Below are 20,756 nucleotides of genomic sequence, written 5' to 3'. Positions count from 1 at the left end.
ACCTCGAATATTCTTTACTGTTTAACAACGTAACAAACATACCTTAAAAGTGTCCTCTATGGTAACAGATGTTTCCGCATAAAAATTATAAAATTTAAGAGTCTAGTTTCTTATTTTCTCTTTGGCAACTACTGTTGCTTGTGGTCTCCACTGTCCCCTTTATTAGAAAAGCCACCTGACAAAGGGCGTCGGGGAGCCCGGAGCACCAGGCACCCCCCTTCCCGCCGCCGGCCCTGAGGTAGTTGTCCGCCCGTCCTCACGGAGGGACCTGAGGTGTGCGCTTCACCCCGAGCAGTTAGACACACGGTGGGACTGTCACCCGGCCTCCGCGGGCCACACCCCACAGGGCTCTCTTGGGGTGCATGACGGTTACAGGTGAGAGGTCCATGGGAGTTCCCGAACATTCCTCATCATCCAGGCACGGCACTGTGGTCACAGAAGGCTGGTTTTCAAGTTGCAGGTTTTGTTGGTTTTGAAGATTTCAAGATGCGCCAGCATCGTCTGTGTAAACAAAGAAAGGAATACAAGGTGTGAGGCTCAGCTCGAAAAAGTATTTGCCGTCCGATTTCTACTTCAGAAAACTTAGTTTTTCTTTTGAGCTGAAGACTCAGAAAATGCCTCCATCTTGGGGGAGCAGTAGCCGTTGTCCAGAAATGGCTGTGGGCTCTGGAAGAGCTGTGGAACCCGCCCGTGACCGTGGGTGCTCCTCCCTTAGGGCAGAGGCGGTGGCAGCACACGTGATGGCTCCCGCCTGCGCAGATCGGCCAGCAGCGCCAAGATGAGCCCGGCCTCACCCTCCCGCAGGGCAGGGCCAGCTGGCTGCGGGAGACCAAGGCCTGTCGGGCCGAAGCTGCGGGGAGAGGCAGGCGGTGGGCGCTGCGGCTCGCGCCCTGCTCCCCCAGCAGGAAGCCCTGCCGCCGGCGCCCCGCTCCGAGGCCCCGGGAGAAAGGCTGGGTGCGCGCAGCAGCAGAAACCCAGGTCCAGCGAGACCGCCACCCGGGCCGGCCTCACATCTGCGGCCCTGAAGACACGGCAGGAAGGGGACACTGGCCCCAAGGAAACGCTGCGAAGACACTTGTCGTTGGTTTTGTTTAGTTGCGCGTGTCTCCACTAGCTGAATTCACGACCCACGAGACCGCCAAGCATCTTATCCGAAACGCCCTCACGGAGGGCTCCCCTCCAGCGACCGCACGGTGAGCTCTACGTGCCCTGAACGTGTACACAAGCGGGGAGGCCGTGGAAGCCGCTGCCCCCGCCACCAGCTCCCAGCGCCTCCTCTTCACCCCGAAGGACAGAAGACCGTCCCTCTCCAGCCACCGCCCTAACCGGGCCGCCCCTCCGTCTCAGGCAGCCAGCGTGAGCCCTGCCGCGCCTGTTGCCGTTCTCGGACCGAGTGCCGTCTGCATCCATCATGGATCTTTCTATCTACGACAGACACTCAGCAGCGCTCGGCCCTCGGGGCGTAGAAGGAATGCAGTATCGCAGGGTGGCTCACACATACCCCGAGGAATGCGTTCACATGTTAAATAAGTCGGCAACTGACACGGTACATGCTTCAGAGCTCCAGAAACTCCTGGTTGGTTACTGTGTAGTGTCTAAGCGTGTTTTACTGAGGTTTTCTTATAAAGTAATAAGAAATCAACTCTTATCTGAAAACCCTCCACTCCAATGGAGTTTTCCGGGATGGAGGCGCGCCAGGCACCGAGGGAAGCCTCTGCTTCTGAGAGACCCGGGAAGGTGTCGCCGTCCTAACAAACAGATGCTGAGAAAGAGCAACTCGGGAACAAGAGCCCCTGGAAACTGGCGATCACACTGTCCGAGTCCCCGGACCCCAGGCCAGAGGTACTTTTGGAACTCTCACAGAAAGGTTTTGAAACATGGAGACGGAAATGCAGACTAACGTTCCAGACGCAGTGGACAGCGGTGTGAATCCAGAGGGGGCGGAAGACGGGCCCGATCCAGGAAGCCCCAGGTGGTCCCAGAGGGAGAACGGGGGGTGGAGCACGCAGACTCCACACACAGACGTCCTCGTGCAATTCCTCAGCACCAGGCGCCCAGGGCCCTGGGAACGGGGTGGCACCGACCCTCCTCGACAGGAAACCTGGGCGCCTAAGACAGCGGTCACCCTTGGGTGGTGGTGGGGTGACTGACAAGTGTGTGGGGAGAGGGGTTCCCAACGCTGCTCTGCGTCACTTTGTGAGCATTCACTGCTGACCTCACATGTTCTCTACGTGTTTTTCCAGCAACACGCTAATGTGCATGAGCACAAGTGTCTGGAGGGGTCCCTCCGGGCGGGTGGAGTGACACGCATCCGCACAGCGACTGCCCCGCCCACAAGTCAGCAACCCTGAGGGCGCCCCAGGAAGCCTAGTACCTGAGGGCCGGAGCTGTTTGGAAGCTTCGATGCCGTTCTCCTCCAGCTTCCTCTTGGCGCAGTCCTGGCACCCGCTCCCTGCGAGGAGACGCTCGTTAGAAAGCTGCTCAGCCCTCCCCGGGCACCCCCCAGCCCAGCCCGGCCAGGGGCGTCCATGGAGCTCCTGCTTTTCCAGGAGGCGGCGGCGCTGGGAGGAAGCTACATAACCAACGTGTCCCTCACGCACGCAGGGCAAGGGGGAGCTGAGCACACGGCCGCTGCCATTCCTGAGCTGCTGTGATTCCTGAACCGCTTTCAGTCCTGCACTGAGCCCACCACTCGCAAGATCCGTGTCTGGGCTGCTGAGCCCAGCGGTAGGGAGGCGGGGGCTGCACATGGACACCCCGCTCCCAGCTGAGCCCCTTCTGACCCACAAACTGCCCAGCGTGCAGGCCAGAGCCCAGCGCACCCCAGGCGGCCGCTGGCAGCCGAGCTCAGCCACCTCGTGTACAGACAGAGGCAGGCAGCGTGGAGCAGCAGAAAGAGCATTTGTATTTCAAACACGTTAAATCGGACATTTTCTAGGAACGCTTAGAACCTCTGCAGTTAAACTTCGGAAGGGGCCGGGTCCATGACCTCGCCTCAGCTGATGCCCTGAGCCGGGCCGTGGGACAGGAGTGTCCTCAGGCCGCGTCCCACTACACTGTGCTCCGGGCAGAGGGGGCGCTGTCGCCCCTTCCCGGTGGCAGGCCTGTCCCGCCCTGCTGTGTCCTCAGGCCAGTGTCCCTGTGAGGCCGTGTCTGTGATTTACAGCTCGTGGCAGGAAGACAAGGACCGTGCGGGCAAACCAGGCGGACGACATCCAAGACGCGCCTTACCCAGCGTGGTGCTGTCCACCCGGTCGGCATCTGGAAGAAAGGAAAACGGTCAGAGACCAAGCCACGTGCGCCCCCCCAGCTGGGGGCACGGTGAGGCTGCTGCCCAGCCTGACCACCGCCGGCCCCAGGCTGGTTAGTGTCCTTCCTCTCCACCTCCCAGGGCCGCACACGAAGCCCTGCCCTGCAGGGGGCACGGGGGGCACAGCTGTCACTACTTCTGTCATCACCGTGTAAGCTCACGGTCCCCACGCGAGCAGATGTGTCTGAGGCACAGATCGCAAGGCCCCGGCGCGCTCCGGGAGCCGAGCGCATGCAGGTTGGCATCGGCCCTGGTGCCGGGTGCCTGTGCGTGCGGAGGCGAGAGGCGGCGGGCAGGGGCAGAGGTGGCGAGCACACCGTCCCTCTCCAGAGCCAGCAGAGCCCCGCTCAGGGACACCGGAGGGGGACGGCTCCCCCTGCTCAGTCCAGGACCCCATTCCAGCTTCAAAACACCTGGGCCCAGCCAGGCACATGGCTCATCTGAGCTCGGCCCACGCCTCTGGTCAGCCGCCGGCCGCACTGGGGACCTGAGCCAACAGGAAGGAGGGCCACGAATGTAGACGTCACAGCCGCGGCCACAGCGCAGCGCCCTGCTCCTCGGGAGGAAACCGACCCTCCAGCGGTCAGCTCGACTCGGGCACAACGGCAGCGCCCTCAGGCGCCCCTCTGCGGCTGTTTACGAAAAGGGCTGGTGGGGACACTCCGGTGCCGCCCCGCCGCCATGGTCTTGGCGTCTCCAGTCCGCACATCACAGCGGTCCCACTGGCCCCGTCCCCGTGCTGCGCCCAAGGCCGTGCGGGGCGGGTGCCTGGGTTTCCCGTTACCCTTCGGTGACAGTCGCCGTCACCCGATTTGGGAGACTCGAAGCCGGCAGCTGCCCTGTGTGAGCTGACCTGTGGGCGTCGCTCACGCCTCGGTCACTGCCGGCAGGGGAGCGCCCCCAGGAGAAGGGCCGAGGGCCAGTTAACGAGCTCGGAAAGGCCGATGGGGAACGAAGCCGCCGTCCTGGGCGCACTCCGCCCGTCTGACAGGGCGGTGGGCAGCTCTGCGGACGTGGCCCCTGAAGCGTGGCATCTGCACCTGAGCCGGTGTGCGCGGCTCCACGCACAGCTGTCGGCTCCGCAGACGACTGTCACCCGGGCCTCCATGACTGAAGTTCAGGGGGACAGTTTGGGGAAATAACTACAAACGGGTGAATTGAATGGTATGTAAAATAAGAGCTCAAAAAGAGTCTCCATTTTATTTGGGGGGTGTGAATCATATCTAAAAAAAAGGGAACGCGGGCAGGCCCTGGTCTGCGCGGCGCGTGAGGCTGCGTACCTGGGCTCCGCTGCCGGCAGATCTGCGCGGCCAGGTCCTGCACGTACCCCGGGAAGTGGTCGAAGCAGGCGCCGTAGGACACGACCTTGATGCCGTGCAGCAGCATGTCGGCCTGGTGCTTGAAGAAGTGGTCCTCGCTCTCCTTGAGCACCACCATGTAGTGCTCCAGGTCCACCTTGTTGGGCACCGAGTACAGGAAGAGCGCCTGGAAGATCTGGTCGCGCAGCGTCTCCCCGCAGCCCACGAACAGGAAGGACCTGGTGCGGTACAGGCTCTGGAACACCTCCTGGGCGACAGCGGGGCACGAGCTGCTCGGCGGGCTCAGCGGGGCCCGGCCGCCCACAGCTGCGCTCCTCCGTCACCCGCTCGCAGCCCCCCCGGGCCCCTGAGGAACAGGCACAGGCAGCACCGTCTCGGCCCCGGCAACGGCCAGGTCACAGGAACCGAAGTGGGCACAGCCGGCCCACCCTGCCCACCAATTCTGAGCTGAGCCCCGCTCAATGCAAATTTCCTAAAATCGTGCACAATTTTAAAACACAAAATAAGGACATGAAATGTTGCTGTTCACAACTGCACATGCCACACCCTGGAATTAACGTGTCTCAATGGATCAGAGACAGAACCTTTGGGGGTCAGGAGGCTGGCATCGGGGGAAGAGGGTTTGGGGAGTGAGGCAGCAGTGCTGAGGTCAGTGACGCAGGGGAGTGGGCACAGGGGAAGGAAGAATGAACGGAGTCACTCGGGCCTGCAGTGGGGCCCGGGCCCAGTGTGGGATGTGCAGGAGGCGGCCGATCAATGCTTCTCTCTCATTGATGTTTCTCTCTCTTCCCTCTCCCTTCCTCTCTGAAATCAATAAAAATATATTTAAACGAAAGGAAGGAAGGAAGGACAGACGGACAGAGCAGTGGCCAGAGAACAGCATCACAGACCCTGCGGGCCTGCACGTCAATCGGAAGAAACTCAACTGCGTCCCTGAGCAGCGCGCAGGACAGTGGGGGGCGGAGTCAGGATGGACCCGCTGTAACGAGCCTCACCGAGCGCCCACTGAGCACCTGTGCGCGTGGCATCCCCGGCCAGGCCCTGACCGCACAGCCCTGAGGTCCCCAGGGGCAGGAATGCCTGGAGGTCTGGAAACCAGGCTGCGGCCACCCGAGTCCCAGGGCCGTACCATCACTTCCGGGTCTTGCGTGACGTCCTTGTACCCGGATGGGTCCAGGACCAACCCGCAGGGGTCCGTGTAGAGGCCGTGGATGTGGAGGACGCCGTACTTGATGTGCCCGCGTGCCCACTGGAGGACCTGCCAGACATCGGGGCGACAGGGGAAGCTGGTGTCACTGAAAGCGGCGTGAGGGAGATGCCCAAACCGGATCCGGGTCTTCCCAACCGACTCGGGAAGAGTGAGGTGTCTGCACTGATGGTGCCTGTACAGCCTGGAGCAGCTCGGCTGCGTGCGCTAGTCCCCCTGCCCATCGCCTCAGAGCGCGCCCTCCACGCCGCGGTCACAGCAGCCGCGGGACTGACCGGGGCGAGGGAGCGGAGGCCGCTCTGTGGCCTGGGACATTTCAGAGCTGCTGGCCCCTGCCGTCCCCACCCGAAGGAAGTGGACGGAGAACGACTAGCAACAGCCTCCGGTGACGTCCGGCCACGGCTCAGAACAAAGGTCCTCAACAGACCACGGCGTGCCCGCTCCAGCTATGCCAAGGCTTCAGGGGGGCATCAGGATAATAATTTTATATATTGCAATCCCAATTTGCGGGGTTTTTAAAACAAATTAACCGAAATTCACAGCACTAGGCCTGCGTGCTCTGCTTCCCTTAGCGACTTCCCACACCAATGAATGGATGAGAGGAGACACCGGGCCGCAGGACGGGAGGCAAAAGACAAGCGCGGCCCGAGACGCTCCGGGGAGGGCGGGCGAAGCCCCGCACGCGAGCTGCCCGCGGAAGGGACGGCGCACAGGCCGGACCAAGCGAGGCCGTGTCGCTGCGGAGAGGAGCGAGGGCCTCCACGCCCGCGGCGACGCCCGCCCTTCCAGCCTCTCCCGCCCGCCGCTCCCGCCCCCGGCCCCTCCGCCGGCACCTTGGTCTTGTCCTTCAAATCCAGGGACTCCATGGGCCTGTTCTGCTGCTGCCCGAAGATCTCCAGCAGGTTGTCGTAGTTGGTGGTGAGCACCATGGTGCCCCGGTCCATGAGGCTGAGGATGGGCTGCAGCACCTGCGGGTTCTGGAGGTGCTGCTCCAGGCTGTCGAAGATCTCCATCAGGCAGTCCTGGAAGAAGTTGGGCTTGGTGTCGCCCGTCCGCTACGGAAAGGTGGACCCGAGTTACAACAGCATCACCTCTCGGCAACACGAGCCCACCCAGGCAATCCTCCACCCAGGCAATCCTCCGGGTGCCAGGGAGGGCGGAGAGGAGGGAGGGGACCCCTGACCTCGCAGTTAATTAAACGCTAGAGGAGGAAAACAGATAATTTACAAACACATGATCCATCAATGGGCTAAATGCTCTGGGGCAAGTGAAGCCAGAAGAGGCGGGGCAGCTACTGCTGGGGCACGGGTAGGTGGGCCGCAGGCCTGGGGGGCCTCTCTGATGAGGGGCCTTTGGCAGAGGCGCCTCTGGAGAGCATCCCAGCCGAGGGGAGAAAAGCGCAGGCCCTGAGGGAGCAGCACAGGTGGGTCTAAAGGTGAGCAAGGAGCCCCCGCGCAGGAGTGAGGGCTGTGTCGGCAGGTGCGGTCAGGTGACCCAGAGCCAGACCACGGGGGTCCTGGGAGACCAAGTACAGAGCTCCCCTCTGAGAGCTGCCACAACGGGGTGCTCTTCGTTGGGGTCTAGGAAATGGTGTCTCAATGGCCTCCTCGCTCAGGGGAGTCGGTGTGGCACACGCAGCGGAGGACTCAACAGGACGAGGATGGCGTGTGGCCCTGGGGTGGCACCAAGGGTGCCGTGGCCGTGACAGAGCTGCCGCAGTGGAGCCGACGGGATGGGGGTGGGAGAAGCAAGCAACTGGCGACAGGAAAGCAAACGACGCCCGTGAAGGGCTGTGCTGTGGGCCGGTAAGCGGGTGGGAGCTGGGGGGGTGCACTCCCAGGAAGACCGCCCTCGCCAGCCACCCGCGCAGGGCACCGCGGGCAGTGCAGCCGGGCTGTGCCTGCGTGCGGAACCCCTCTGCCCACCCTCTGCCTCTCCATCGCCTGCTGCTTCCGCTGTCCCTCAGAATTCACCTCTGTCCCTGCCCTGAGCCCGCGGATGTCAGCTGTCACAAGACTCAGATTATCTCCTATCCCGTGGCTCCGGGTGTAGGGAGCGGCTCTAGGGTCAAGCCTCGGGCTGACCTGTGGCAGGGCCACAAGTCCCAGCCTGGAGGGCAGAGCCCTCTTAGCATAATTAAGCCTGACCTTGCAGCCCTCCCTACTTCCTTCCTGGGAAGCTAATGGGCTGTGGGAGGTGCAGCAAGTGCTGCCCAAACAAGGTGAAACGCACGGGAACATTGTAACCATGCTGACCACGTCCCGTGTGTTGCTTTGTGTGCTCTGACCAGAAAACACAGCCTCGGCTTGCAGGCTGGGTCTGTGTCCTCACCCAGGCACGGGAGATCCACCAAGCCCCAGCTGTATTCCCGTCTGTCTTCTTTAATCCTTCCCGCCCCTCCTCAGGCTCACCCTGGGCCGTGCTGGCCCGGCACATCTGGGCACTCCCCTTTCTGACCCCCTCCCCGATTCTGAAAACCCTTCCACCGTTCCTGGGGGTCTGCCTTCACTACGCCCCACACCTCCATCCTCACCGCCTTCCCCACCTCAAAACTGGCTCTCCCACTCCCTGACCCAGAGGGCGTGGGTGGCTCCCGGTCACGGTCGCCTCCCCGCTGTTCTTCCTTCCACTTGTGCCGAGGGATCCTACTGCACCAAGGCCTCGACACGCCTCCATCTCTCCTGCCATGTGCTGGTCCCTCCCACCCATGGCCACCTCCCCAACCTCACCATTACCCTTTCCAGACCTCTCCCTCCACCTGCCCCGCTCTCTAGCCCCGGCAGCTCCCAGGCCGTCCAGCCCAACCAGACCTGCAGCCAGTCACCTGCCCCCACTGGCCTGGTCTCTTCCTCCCTCGCCGGCCAGCTTCTCCCAGGCGCAGCTTAGATCCCACAACCACCACAACCACCACCTGCAGGCGCTTCCAGTCCCTCTGCCTGCCCTGCTCTGGCTTCGCTGGAACTAATTCCCTGGCGAACGAACCCCAGCCCTGACTCCCAACGCCCCACCGAGGCCTCGCCTGCTCTCAGCCTGCTGAACTCGGCTGGAAACACAGGCTCTGACAGGCGGCATTGTAACTCCTTTTTTACGAAGTTTTCAAAAGTAAAAAGAGAAGAGAAGAAAGCTCACCTCCCGGACTAAACAAGCAGCAGCCCACCTGGCCTCGCCTCAAATGCACGCTCCCCTGGCCGGGCCGGTCTGCCCAGCAGCCCTGCCGCCTCTCAGTCCACTGACTCCTCCCCCTTCTGCCCACGACAGGCCCAGCCGCTGGCCCTCACGGACCAGAGAGGAACCACGCTGGGCTCCCCGGCCAGGCTCTGTGCCACTGCCGAGCTCTGCGCACAGCACGCTCCGACGGGCAGCAGGAGGGCCACCGCCCTGGGACCTCGCTGCCCCTCATCACAGAACCCACATTCGGCACAGACACCAATGGGAACGCTCCTCGGACCCTGGAAAAATAGGCGTGGCCACGTGACACTGGCCAGCATGGTGACAACGGAAGGGGTCCACGTGGCTTCCACGCAGCCCCTCCCACGCGCTGGAGTCACTGGCAGCAGCGTGGACCTGGCGTGGAGCAGGAGCAGCGGCTGCGCGGAGGGTGGCGCAGCAGGAGAGGGGCGGGCCCCGCGGTCTGGCTGCCTGCAGGTTTCCATGTGAGAAGCCAAGTGTGAGCCCACGGAAGCCCGTGGCTGGGTCCCCTCCACAGCAGCCGGACGTGCTGTAGCTCCTGATGCCCACCTTCTCCTGTGCCGGGCCTCCTCCTCCTCCTCCTCCCCCCCCTCTCCTCCTCCTGACCCAGCTCCCAGACGACAGCTGTGCTTCTCCATAAGCACCGGGGTGACGAGCGGAACCTGCCCTGCCCTGCCGTGTCCGCTTCCAGCGTTTGCGCCTGGGCTGCAGCCGGCCCGTGTGATGGGGACCAGGGTCACCCCCACTGCTGCACCGACCCCGACCCCAGGCATCACTCAGCCACCGCCTCCTGCAGCACCCAGTGCTTCTCTCCCCGGCTCCCGTCCACCCGCAGACCGCCAGCACGGCTCCCACCTGGACGTGCTTGGGAACCACTGTCATCGCACGGACGGGCTGGCCAGCCCGGCCCAAAGCGCACCTCAGGCAACCCCTTCCCTGCGAGACAGGAAACCACAAGCTCGAGCCAAGCGCAGCCAGGCGACACCCGGCAGCTCACAGCAGGCTCCCCGGACACGGCTGCTCCAGGGCCCACGCTGCCCCGGCATCGCTGCTCAGAGGCGGGACTCTGCGGGAAGGAAAGACTGCTGGCTCCCCAGCCGGACGCTTCTGAGAAAGACACACGAAGGCTCGTAGGAGCTGAACGTGAGCGCTACGGACTCCCCCCCGGCCCAAACCAAGGTCCCCAGGGCCACCTGAGCAGCACTCACCGGCGACATCTTCCGGATGAGATCGTGGGCAACGACCAGCAGGTCCCGGTCCTTCTGCACCTTCCTGCGGAACTGGGCCGCGTCCCCGGGGTGCAGCACGTCCAGCTGCTCTGCGGTCTCGATGACGGCCTCCAGGCAGCTCCGCCAGGAGCACAGCGCGGGGACCCCGGGGGCCGCGGCCGCACTGACGCCCGTGCCCATCACCAGGAGCAGTTCCTGCGGCTGTCTCTGGATGAGGCTTTTCAAGAACTTTCTGCTTAACAACCGGAGGGAGAGGGAAAGTCAGCGTGAAAGGACCGCCCCGAACAGAAGCCGCGCATTTGGGGAGACCGGCAAGGTGCTTGGTCCTGTCGGCCTGGGCTGCGCTCAGGCACACGCACAGCACACACGTGTGCGCACACACACACACACACGTGCACACACGCACATGCACATTTCCCCGTCTCCGCTGCTGCAACAGGAGGCATTGTTTTCTGTCTGTCTGTCATACGTGGTCTCTCCTTATTCCACAGGGGACTTGGGGACAGCAGTGTGTTGTTCATCGAGTCCCGGGGTTAAGCGCCCATGTAAGTGACGTGTGTCCCTCCACAAAAAGCACGGCCCTTTTCATTCCCCGAAGCCGCCGAGCTCGCAAACAATGACGAGATGACCCCGCTCCCGTGCAGACAGAACTGGCTAATGCCGGGCTCCCGCCACCATCACACCCGCGCGTTGCAAGGGCAGCGCTCCGACCTGGCGCCCCTTTAGCAGGCAAACCTGGGTCTACGGGCAGACTGCTCCCCTGCGGCCACAGCCCGTCTGAGGGGACCCCTGCTCTCCTGGGAGACCAGGTCCTGGTCACGCCCTGGGGCATTTCTGGCTGGAGCGGAGGCTTACACAGCCCCTGCGGCTCCGTCCGACCGGCTCCTCGCCCCGGTCGGTGACAGAGCCACACCTGCACAGGCGGTCGCTGCACTTACCTTGACTTCTGTTCACTTCTGTGGGTCGTCTTCTCCAGCGAATCCATCTGGGAGCCCTGAAGAGAGAAGTCAGAGCGGCTTCCGTCTCCCAGACGGACGATCGGTGATGAGGGCCCTGGAAGAGGGAGGCGGGAATGGAGTCAGGTCCTGGGCGTTCGCTTACACCGGGCCCCTGGGCAGCGTCTCCTGCGCCCCATCCCTAACCCGGCTGCCGGCTCAGGCCGGGCCACGGCTCGGACGCAGGTTCCGGCCTCTGCACTGGCCGGGCAACGGGTTCTCACGCTGCCCCTTCAGGACTGGTTCCCGAAGAGCTTCCAGCAGGAAGGACGGGGGGCGGGGGGGGGGGTGGGGGGGAGACGGAGCGCAGTGCAGGCGGGGCTGGGTGCTCGCCGGCACCGATACGCGTTGGCCGGGGCTCGTGACCTTCTCAGCAGGTTCCGGGTGCCAGGCCTCCCCGTGCCGCACTGACATCCGGTCCAAAGACGTCAGCGCAGTCAGAGGGCAAGCCCTGGCCGGATGGCTCGGTTGGTTGGAGCGCCATCCCGTACACCAAAAGGTTGCGGGTTCAATTCCCAGACAGGGCACATACGTTCCTAGGCTGCAAATTTGATCTCCGGACAGGGCGCATAAGGGAGGCAACCAATCGATGTTTCTCTCTCACATCAATGTCTATCTGTCTGTCACTCTTTCTCTCCCTTCCGCACGCTGAAGTCAATACACATACCCTCAGGTGAGGATAAAAAAAAAGGTCGACGGTCAATTCTCCACTTACACAAAACAAGACCTAACCAGCTAGGTCTCCATTGCCAAACTATCTCCACATTCGATCGTTTTCCCAGAATCCCATTCTTCCCCCCGCCCCCCCCCCCCCCAATTCCAGAACTATTTACTGGAAACAAGAAAATATACAGAAAAGTAACGTCTAAAAAAACCATGATCCCACCACGAGCAACAGCTGTTACTACTGTCCACGTTCCCTCCACACGTTGCACTTCAGATTGCATGCTCATTTGAGACCACAGTTCACATCCCCCTTTTCATGCATTAGAATCACAGCATTTCCTGCATGTTATGGGCATGATTCCTAAGTGTTAAGTGTAAGGCCACATCCCTGGAATCCTACCTCCGACATGCCATCACTTCCCTTATCTCTCTCCCCAGCCCTAACCCCGCATGCAGGCCGCTGCCAGACACTACCACCACCCTGTGCACGAGTGTCTCCCGTCTGGGGAAGGGATGTGTCGGGAGTTTCTGAGGAGCAGGGTGCGAGTCACAGAACGTGCGTCTGTGAAACACGTCAGCTCGCGCCGCCAAACTGCTTTCCAGACGGCGGAGAGCGGGGTCTGTAAGCGCCTCTTTGCAGTACCCTAACCAGCACGGGGGGGGGGGTGGGGAGGGCCACCGTTTTTAGATGGGTCATCTTTTCCCCTCAATTAGAATCAGGTCACCTAAAACAATCTTCCAAGATGGGTTTCTAAGACATGACGCTCCAGAGCACACGGAGCCTACAATGTCCCTGAAGGTGCCTGCACTCTGCCCCGAGGGGCTGCCCCAGGGCACGGAGCGGAGCCCCCCCCAGAGGCGCCTGCGGCTTTCTCCAAGTGTGAGGAGCCCCGGTCCTCTCCCACCGAGTTCCCATCTGAGCCACCCAAGGTCAGATGGGTGTGGGCTACTAGCAAGGACAGGAACAGGTACTGCGGCTCTCCACTCGAGGAGCGCTGAGGGCCGGCCCTGCGCTCAATGGCTAACTCACTCCTCGACAGTCCTCCGTTAACAGGATGAAATAAAATTCTTACTAACGACCAAGTTGTGAAAGCTCAAGGTTATGAACGGAGCTCAGGGTTCAAACTGCTGAGTCAAAGAGCTCAGACTGTGACCTGTCCGTGAGCCGCACCCCCCCCACCCCCGGCCTCCCCCACACACACTTCCTTCACTTAACCTCCAATGCAGGACGGAACTCAAAAAATCATTCCTATTCAACCCTCTTTGTAAAATTAAATTAATTGGGGCAACATTGGTTAATAACATTACACATGAACTTCAGGTTTACAACTTCATAACACAACGAGTTATGTTATGTTATCTACCTACTCGGGGACTTCTGTGAGGATCAGACTGGATGAGGCTGAGAAGACCTTCCCAGACATCTGGTTACAGTGCGGCGTTTCCAGCTGAGGCTCCGCGTTGCTAGGGAGAGGAAGCCAGGTGTTGCTACTTGACGTCATTACCCAGATGGCTGGACGCTTAGCACGTCAGCCTTTTATAGAGAGGAGATGGATACCTGTATCCTCTATGCGTGTTGGTTTGAAAAGTTACTGTCGGAGGCTTATCAGTGGACCTGCCCAACTGCCCCCTCACCTCTGCCCCCCAAGTAACCCTCATCCACATCACTTTGAAACAGGTGGCCCGTCCCACCTACGGGAAGCAGTCTTTTCTCTCAGCCTTCTCCACACACCTTAGATGATTTTTTAAACAGTCACTAGTCAACCAAAGACGCAGGAAATGCCCACCACTGTTTCTGTGGCGCCCTGGCCGGTGTGGCCACATGGTTAGAGCGCTGGCCCGCACACCACAGGGGCTCAGGTTCGATTCCGGTCAAGGGCACGGACCTGGGGTGCAGGTTTGATCCCCGGCCCCAGCTGGGGCACATGCAGGAGGCAACCAGTCGATGTGTCTCTCTCACATCAATGTTTCTTTCTCCCCGCCACACACACACACCCCCTTCCTCTCTCTCTCTTAAAAAAATAAAAAATAAAAAATAAATTTTAAATGGTTTTGGATTTGACTCTCGGTCAGAGCACATACTTAGGTTGTGGATTCGATCCAGAGTCAGGGCACGTATGGGAGGCAACCACTAGCTGTTTCTCTCTCACATCAATGTTTCTCTCTCTCCTCCCTCCCCTCTCTAAAATCAGTATATATATATATATATATAGATATATATAGATATAGATATAGATATAGATATAGATATAGGTATATGTATGTATGTATATATATGTATGTATGTGTATATATATGTATGTATATACATACACACACACACACACACACACATATCTTCAGGTGATTGATTTAAAAAATAATGTCTCTAATTCTTTTAATTATTGTTCAACTGCTTTTGACCCTCCATAAATTCATGGTTACAGTGACACACTGGAAAACTGAACACTGCACTCAACATCTGCCAAAAGGTGCGAACCATTGAAACTTTTACGGCTGGACTGCACTCCGCATGAAGTGATTCCGCGTTTCCCCGAAGAACAAGTTCTCGCGCTGACAACTGAGCCCCAGCGGGCGAGCTTCCCCGGCCTGTGCAGGGTACCGGCTCCCACCTCTTCTGGGGCCCGAGCTGGAGGCTGGAGCCGGCTCAGCTTCACAGACCCTCCCCGACCCGCACTGACGTCACCCGGAAGGCTCCAGGGGGCCACCGTGGAAGCACCAATTATCCCGCAGCTCAGCTCCCAAACTGCAGTGAGGCCGGCTCAGCTGCCCATATTTAGGCATTAAGTTTGCTGACCAGGACCTCTGAAGACATTACCTCATTTCCTGTTCTCCCAGCAGCACAATGGCCAGACCCTAGAAAGCATCCAAACCGCTCCTGGTTTGCAAACCAAGGCCAAGCAGGAGACGCCCACAGCACCGGGCCCGGACCCCACAAGTTCTGGAAGCACAGCGAGCCCGCGTGCCCCCATCCAGCCCTTCTCGGCCGGCGGATTCCAGATAACAGTCACAAAAGCCTCCAGACTTTCAGAAGCTGCATCTTTTGGTTTCCTTGGTGATTCTGTTGTCACCACAGCTTGCAGGGCCAGAGCCAAGTCATCATAGCAACCCACTTTCCCAAGGCCCCAGCGGCCCTTTCTGGCAGCCCCGGCGGCCCCGGCACAGATCCGCGCGAGCAGCTCCTGCCCGTGTCACCTCAGCCCAAGTAAGTCTTAAGGACGCTTTCTGCGTCACTGGTGAGATTGAGAGTATTTTATGAATTAGCTTCCGAGTAGCCAGAGATCGCCTTATTCTCTGAATTCCCAGCATCCAGCACTAAATAAATGCTCATCTAACTGAGTCCCGAAGCAGAAAGGAGTCAACTACAAACATCAGACTTGTCATTTACAGCTGGCAAAACAAAGCCCCGCCCTCCCCTCCCTAACCCAATGGCTAGACTGAAAGACCCCCCCTCACCACGTACCTCCTGGAAACCACACCCTTGTACAGGCCCCTCACCCAGACGCTAGGCTCGGTCATGTGACTTCTTTGGCCAATGGGACATCAGCAAGGAAGCAAGAGTTTGATAAGTGCTTTGCCCAGGTGTCAGCTTGGGCTCTGAAGGGCCGTGGGTTCGATTCCCAATCAAGGGCACATGCCTGGATTGCAGGTTTGTTCCCAGGCCTGTTCTGAGCGCATGCAGGAGGCAACCAACCACTGTGTCTCTCTCACATCAATGTTTCTTCCTCCCTCCCTCCCTTTCACTCTCTCTAAAAATGGAGACATATCCTCGGGTGAGGATTAACACCACCACCACCACAAGGAGTTCTGAGGCGAGCGCCGCACTAGGGAACTCTGCCCTCCGGGGAGGGTGAGCCAGGGGTGAGCCCGGCACCAGAGCTGACAGCCCCGCCCGCCCACCCGCCCCGCCGGGGACAGAGCCCTGCAACCAGCCATGGCCCTGACCCAGAGCCCGCGGGGGTCGGAAGCACTCACCACCCCGCTCCACAGCCCTGAGGACTGGAAGGATGAGAAAGGAAGACAAGAGTGTCAAGAACACGCTAGTGACCACGAGAAAGACGTGCTGCTGTTAGTACACTGTGCTGCACACAGCGGACCCCACACTGGAGGTGCCAGTTGTGATCCATGTAACCGGTGTCCTTCCTAAGGACGGGAATGTCCTTAAAGGGGCCACACCCATCAACTGTCCTCGGACCACCTGGCAGGTCGGGAAGCCTGGAGCCACGGAGCAGGCACTTCCCAGCACCCCCACACGCTGACGCTGCAGGTCCTTCACACCACGCCCCATTCCTCGGGCTGGATTCCCACAAACTGCCCTTCTCAAGGCGACCTGGTTCCCGCGGAGACTTGGGAGGGGCCCCAGAAGCAGCAATCACTGGGCCACAAGAGCAACTGTCAACCCCCAGTGCCACGTGACGCAGCTATGGCTTCAGGGGGGCGGGTTAGCATGACTAGCTGCACCTGCGCTGGGAACAGGTGCAAACGGACCAAGAGGAAGCTTCCAGAACAGCCAGGGACGGCAACATCTCCACGGAAGCAGCGCGGCCCGCGGGGGAAAGAACACAGGTCTGGGGTCAAGGACACCCCTCCGCATCCCAGCAGGGAGACCTCGCTGAACCTGTTTCCAAATCTGTCAAACGGGAAGTCCACTGCGCACATCACTGACGCGTGCGGGGCAGACGCAGCGCTGAATATAAATGTCCACCTGCCGCCCCGGCCGCCGCGGCAGCCAGCTCCGCCCTCGCTGCAGCCGCTTCCAGCTCCACTCCTCCGGGCGCCACCAGCACTGCCATTAATTCACCCGCTTGCGGGGGGAGAGGGGAGCAAGAGGATATAGGGGAGTAAATGGAGATGGAAAAAAATAATTTAAAAAAATTTAACCACAGTTCTGGTAAAACGTAATTTACAGAAACACAAAACCTTGATTTGAACACATGCTACTAAACTGATCACTCCTATTGAGTCGATGAATTATGATGGGGAGGGAGGCTGTTCATTTTGTAATAATCAAATGTGCTCACTTGCTTCTGGAAACCAGTGCCTCCAGAGTTGCTTGGGCATAAATGCTCACACCAAGAAAATAAAAAAATTATGAATAAAAAATGTAAAGGTCACAGTTTAGTTCAAAAAACAACATTAATTATGGCCCGTGGCGCCCTTACTGGGGTGAAGGGAAAGTACTGAGCATTTTACACGCCTCGCCTCATCCAGCCGCCCTCTCCGTGACCCTAGGAGTGGCCTCTGTCATTTCCGCCGCTCACCTGGCCGGGGCCACCCAGCCCTCTCAGAGGCCAACCACCGCGGGAACCCGTCACGCCGTTTTCTCCGAACGCCGGTGCCGCTCGGACTGGCACACAAAGACGTGGCGTTTGACTAGGAACCCTGCCAAGCGATCAGTCATTAACTGCTTTACAGTCTGTCCGTCAGCTCTGACGCGCGGCATAATTCAAACAGACGGCTCCTGAGCGATAAGCCAATGATGGTCAAACACACCGATTCAGAGGCCGGCACTCATCCATCCCCCGGAAACCAGCGATGCTCTAGATTCTAGAAAGTAAACCTCCGACTCAACTTAAAGGGACAGAGTCCTGAGCCAGAGGGGTCCTCGAGGTGATGCGACACCACATGCCCTCATTTAATAGAGGGAACGCTGAGACTCAGAGGCAGTGACTTGGTCAGGGTCCCCCAGGAATTAGGGCCCCTCGCTCCTGTTCCGCCACTTGCCACTCTGCTGGGCACTCATCCCTGGTCCACTGCGCCTCCAACCCTCACCCACGGCCCCCCCGTCCGCGTTACCACCAAGCCGCCCCGCAGTTCTGGGAGCACGGCACCTTCCAGGAGCACGCCGCAGCCTGGCTGACTGCAGTTCCACCCGCTGCCGAACCCATTCATTCTCCAAACCTGAGCGGAGCCCGTGGGAGACGTCGAGGTCGAGGCGTCGGACAGTTTTCCGTTTGCTCTTTGCGTTTGCCACGCGCCTCAGGGAACAACTAAGGGGCCCGGGCGGGAGCAATGCCACTCGGGGCTGCTCGCTCCCGGCCAGCCCCTCGGCTCCTGGGGGCAGGAAGTGGGAGCTCCTTGAAAGAGCCCAGCCTTAGAAGTTCAACCACCCGGACACCCCTCGTTGGAGACACGAAGAGATGACATTTAAAGGAACAAGCCGAGAGCAGCCTGCTTCCCACCAAGCCCTTTGCATTTGAAAATTCCATTCCCCAGCCACGCTAGTCACATTTTACCCGCGTGAAAGCCACGCGGAGCGCAGACCCGGCCCTGCATCAGCTCAGTCTCCCGTGAGCACCTCCCGTGAGCATCCTGCTCTCCCCCTCCCTCACCGAGTCGACTGCAACATCGTCCTGTGGGTTTGTCTTCCTGAGTCTCCCTGCGCCACACCCCCTGCCACTGCTCCCGGCCACCAGCTGTCCTTCAGCGCTCTGGTCCCACTGCCTCCGGAGTGACCGACGAGCTGCAGGTCTGCCCTCCCAGGGCTTTCCAAATTGCCCCCAGAGCCCTCAGGACCCTGCCCCGCGACGCCTGCCCCTCCGGTGTGGGTGCTGGGCCCCCTAAGACACCCGACGTCACCCTGGGGCGGCCCTGAGGACCACCTGCCCTTTGGCATAAAGACGACTGGGTGAAAGCTCCCGCGGCAATGCCCAGAACTCGCGGGCTCAGGCAGGAGAGCGCGCACCCTCTCGGCGTCTGGACTTGACGCTTGGCTGTGCCTTGAAGCCCAGGCCCCCACTGCCACCGCCCTGCCCAGGTCACTGCCGCCTCTCACGTGGCCTTGCTCCCTCCAACCGTTCTCCTGCACCCAGACGTGACTGTCCAGAAACACACCGCCGCCCTAGCCTACTTGGCTCAGTGGATCCAGGGCTGGCCTGTGGACTGAGGGTCCCGGGTTCATTTCCAGCAAAGGGCACGTAACTCGGTTGCAGGCTCGACCCCCGGCCCAGGTTGGGGTGCGTCCAGGAGGCAACCAATGGATGTGTCTCTCTCACACCGATGTCTCTCTCTGTCTCTCCCCATCCCTTCCACGATCTCTAAAAATCAATGGAAAAATATCCTCGGATGAGGATTAACAACAACACGAAAACCATCTTCACTCCCCTCCTACACCCTCCTCCTCCGGGCCTCCAGAAGGTTCCATGCTCTGGTCTTGACTCCCTGGCCCACCTCACACCCTGCACTCGGCCAGACTTCCCAGTTTCTGTAGTCTCTCCGCGGGACACCTCCCTCACCCCCTCCGCCCACCAGCTCCTCTCCCTCCGCGCTGAGGGGAATGTCACTGGCTCAGGGGGTGGTAGAAGCCACAATTCAAGAAAGGGCCACGGGCATGGGGGCCTCAGGAACCAAGCTGCCCCCCCCCCCTTTAAAAGCCCCTCTAATTCCACCCTGAGAACCTTTTTCCTTCCGGGAGACCATACCGCTCCAGCCACTCACCCCAGGATGGGTCAAGGCTCCAAACACACTTCTTGGTTTCCAAACGTGGCTGCTCTGTGGCCGCCTCCCGGCCTTGCCTCCTGTCCCCTTTGCCTGGAATGGCCCTGGCACACTTCTCCTCACCCGCAACCTGCAGGCATCAGCTCACCCCTCTGTCACTTCCTCCTCCCGCCCCAGGAGCCCTCCCGAACAGCCTCTGAGAACCGACCCCTCCCCCCTAAGTTCAAGGCCGCTGCACTGTCATCACCATATAAAACTACCTACTTGCTTCCCCCCCCCGCCCCACACCCCCCCCCCCCCCTCTCAAAGAGGCCCTGAGCAGGGACTGAGCTGCCTCTAAGTCCAGTGCCAATTCCTGGGAACTGGCGGCCTTCACAACAATGTTCGCTCCAGGAGTGAAAAAGTGAAGGCAACCTCCGGCATCCTCACTCGCCTGAGACCCTCACCTGCCCCCCCTCCTCCTCCGCGGCAGCTCGGACTGCACTCCTCCAGCCCAGCGGCATTAAAAGTTAATCACGGGCCGCTCTGGCCTCCTTGCAACAGTAAACACGGATGCAAATGCGGGCGCTGAGAGCCCAGCCCCTGCGGGGTAACAAAGGGTCATCGGGTGACCTATTAACGCCTCCTCCTTTATTTTATCACCAAGAACTCCCAAAGCCCGGGGCACCGGACAGACGCCCCCGGTCCGAGGGCCGAGGGCCTGAGAAACCCGCCCTGTGACCGGGGCGGAGAGGGAGCCCAGCGGGCCGGAACCTGGGGCGGGGGAGAGGCCGAGGGTGGGCAGGGCCGGGACCGGGCGCTCTGGGGGGACGGCACCAAGGCCCCCGCGGCCCAGGGGGATTCTGAGGAGGCTGGGGCGGGACGGGGAACCTGGGCTGTCTCGGGGTCCTGAGCGCATCCTTGGGGGGTTCCTGGAACCGAGGGTCCTGGGGGACCTCGGGCCCTGAGGTGGGAGGTCGTCTCGGGTTTGGGGTGCGAAGAGTCCTGAGAGGGGCAGGGCCGGAGCGGCTGGGGACCCCGGCAGGCCAGGAAGCCGGGCGGACCCCGAGGAGGCTCGGGGGAGCGGGCTGTTGGGAACCGAGGTCCGCCGGGGTCGTGGAGGTGGCCGGGGGTCCCGGGAGTGTCAGGGGGCCCGACGGGCTCCCCGCCCGCCGCTCACCTGCGGCGCCGCCCGGACGCTGGTCGGAGCTCGCGCCCTCGCCGCCGCCTCCAGCTCAGCGGTCCCGGTCTCCGCGGTGCCGGCCGCACGCCTGGCGCTGGGCGGGGCCGCGGGGGCGGCTGCGCGGTGGGGGCTGCGCGCGCACCCGGGAGACAGCGGAGCGGACGCCGCGCCGCCCTCGGCTGCGACTCCCACGGTGCCGGCCCCGGCGCCGCCGCAAAGCCTTCCCCCCGCGCGTCCGCCCC

The 20,756-nt window shown here is 61.1% G+C and overlaps 1 protein-coding gene across 6 annotated transcripts; it reads right to left on the bottom strand.

The window, feature by feature from the left end:
• Positions 1-20,636, bottom strand: FAM118A (family with sequence similarity 118 member A). Of its 6 annotated transcripts, none has more exons than XM_028130982.2 (9): positions 20,512-20,636; positions 11,193-11,248; positions 10,234-10,489; positions 6,670-6,891; positions 5,759-5,887; positions 4,591-4,876; positions 3,232-3,261; positions 2,375-2,452; positions 1-501 (listed from the first exon to the last, which is right to left on the bottom strand). In XM_028130982.2, exons 2-9 carry the CDS (start codon positions 11,237-11,239, stop codon positions 482-484), a joined length of 1,068 nt encoding a protein of 355 aa, XP_027986783.1. In that variant the 5' UTR covers positions 11,240-11,248; positions 20,512-20,636; the 3' UTR covers positions 1-481. The 6 variants fall into 6 exon arrangements, with proteins under 6 accessions (XP_027986783.1, XP_054575602.1, XP_054575605.1 ...); XM_054719627.1 differs by having other exon boundaries at positions 11,193-11,307; positions 20,512-20,585; XM_054719630.1 differs by lacking the exon at positions 20,512-20,636 and adding an exon at positions 19,353-19,486 and having other exon boundaries at positions 11,193-11,307.
• Positions 20,637-20,756: the final 120 nt, after the last annotated feature.

This window comes from Eptesicus fuscus, chromosome 7 (genome assembly GCF_027574615.1).
Source record: "Eptesicus fuscus isolate TK198812 chromosome 7, DD_ASM_mEF_20220401, whole genome shotgun sequence".
In the NCBI taxonomy this organism is placed as follows: Eukaryota; Metazoa; Chordata; class Mammalia; order Chiroptera; family Vespertilionidae; genus Eptesicus; species Eptesicus fuscus.
This window is presented reverse-complemented; position numbering and strand designations above follow the sequence as displayed.

Excerpts from the sequence above, each read along its gene's own strand:
- FAM118A (XM_028130982.2), bottom strand. The coding sequence starts at position 11,239 with ATGGATTCGCTGGAGAAGACGACCCACAGAAGTGAACAGAAGTCAAG. Across the intron at positions 10,490-11,192 it reads AGAAGTGAACAGAAGTCAAG|CAGAAAGTTCTTGAAAAGCC; the intron begins GTAAGTGCAGCG and ends CCGGTTGTTAAG. Across the intron at positions 3,262-4,590 it reads CTGCCGGCAGCGGAGCCCAG|ATGCCGACCGGGTGGACAGC; the intron begins GTACGCAGCCTC and ends CCTTTCTTCCAG.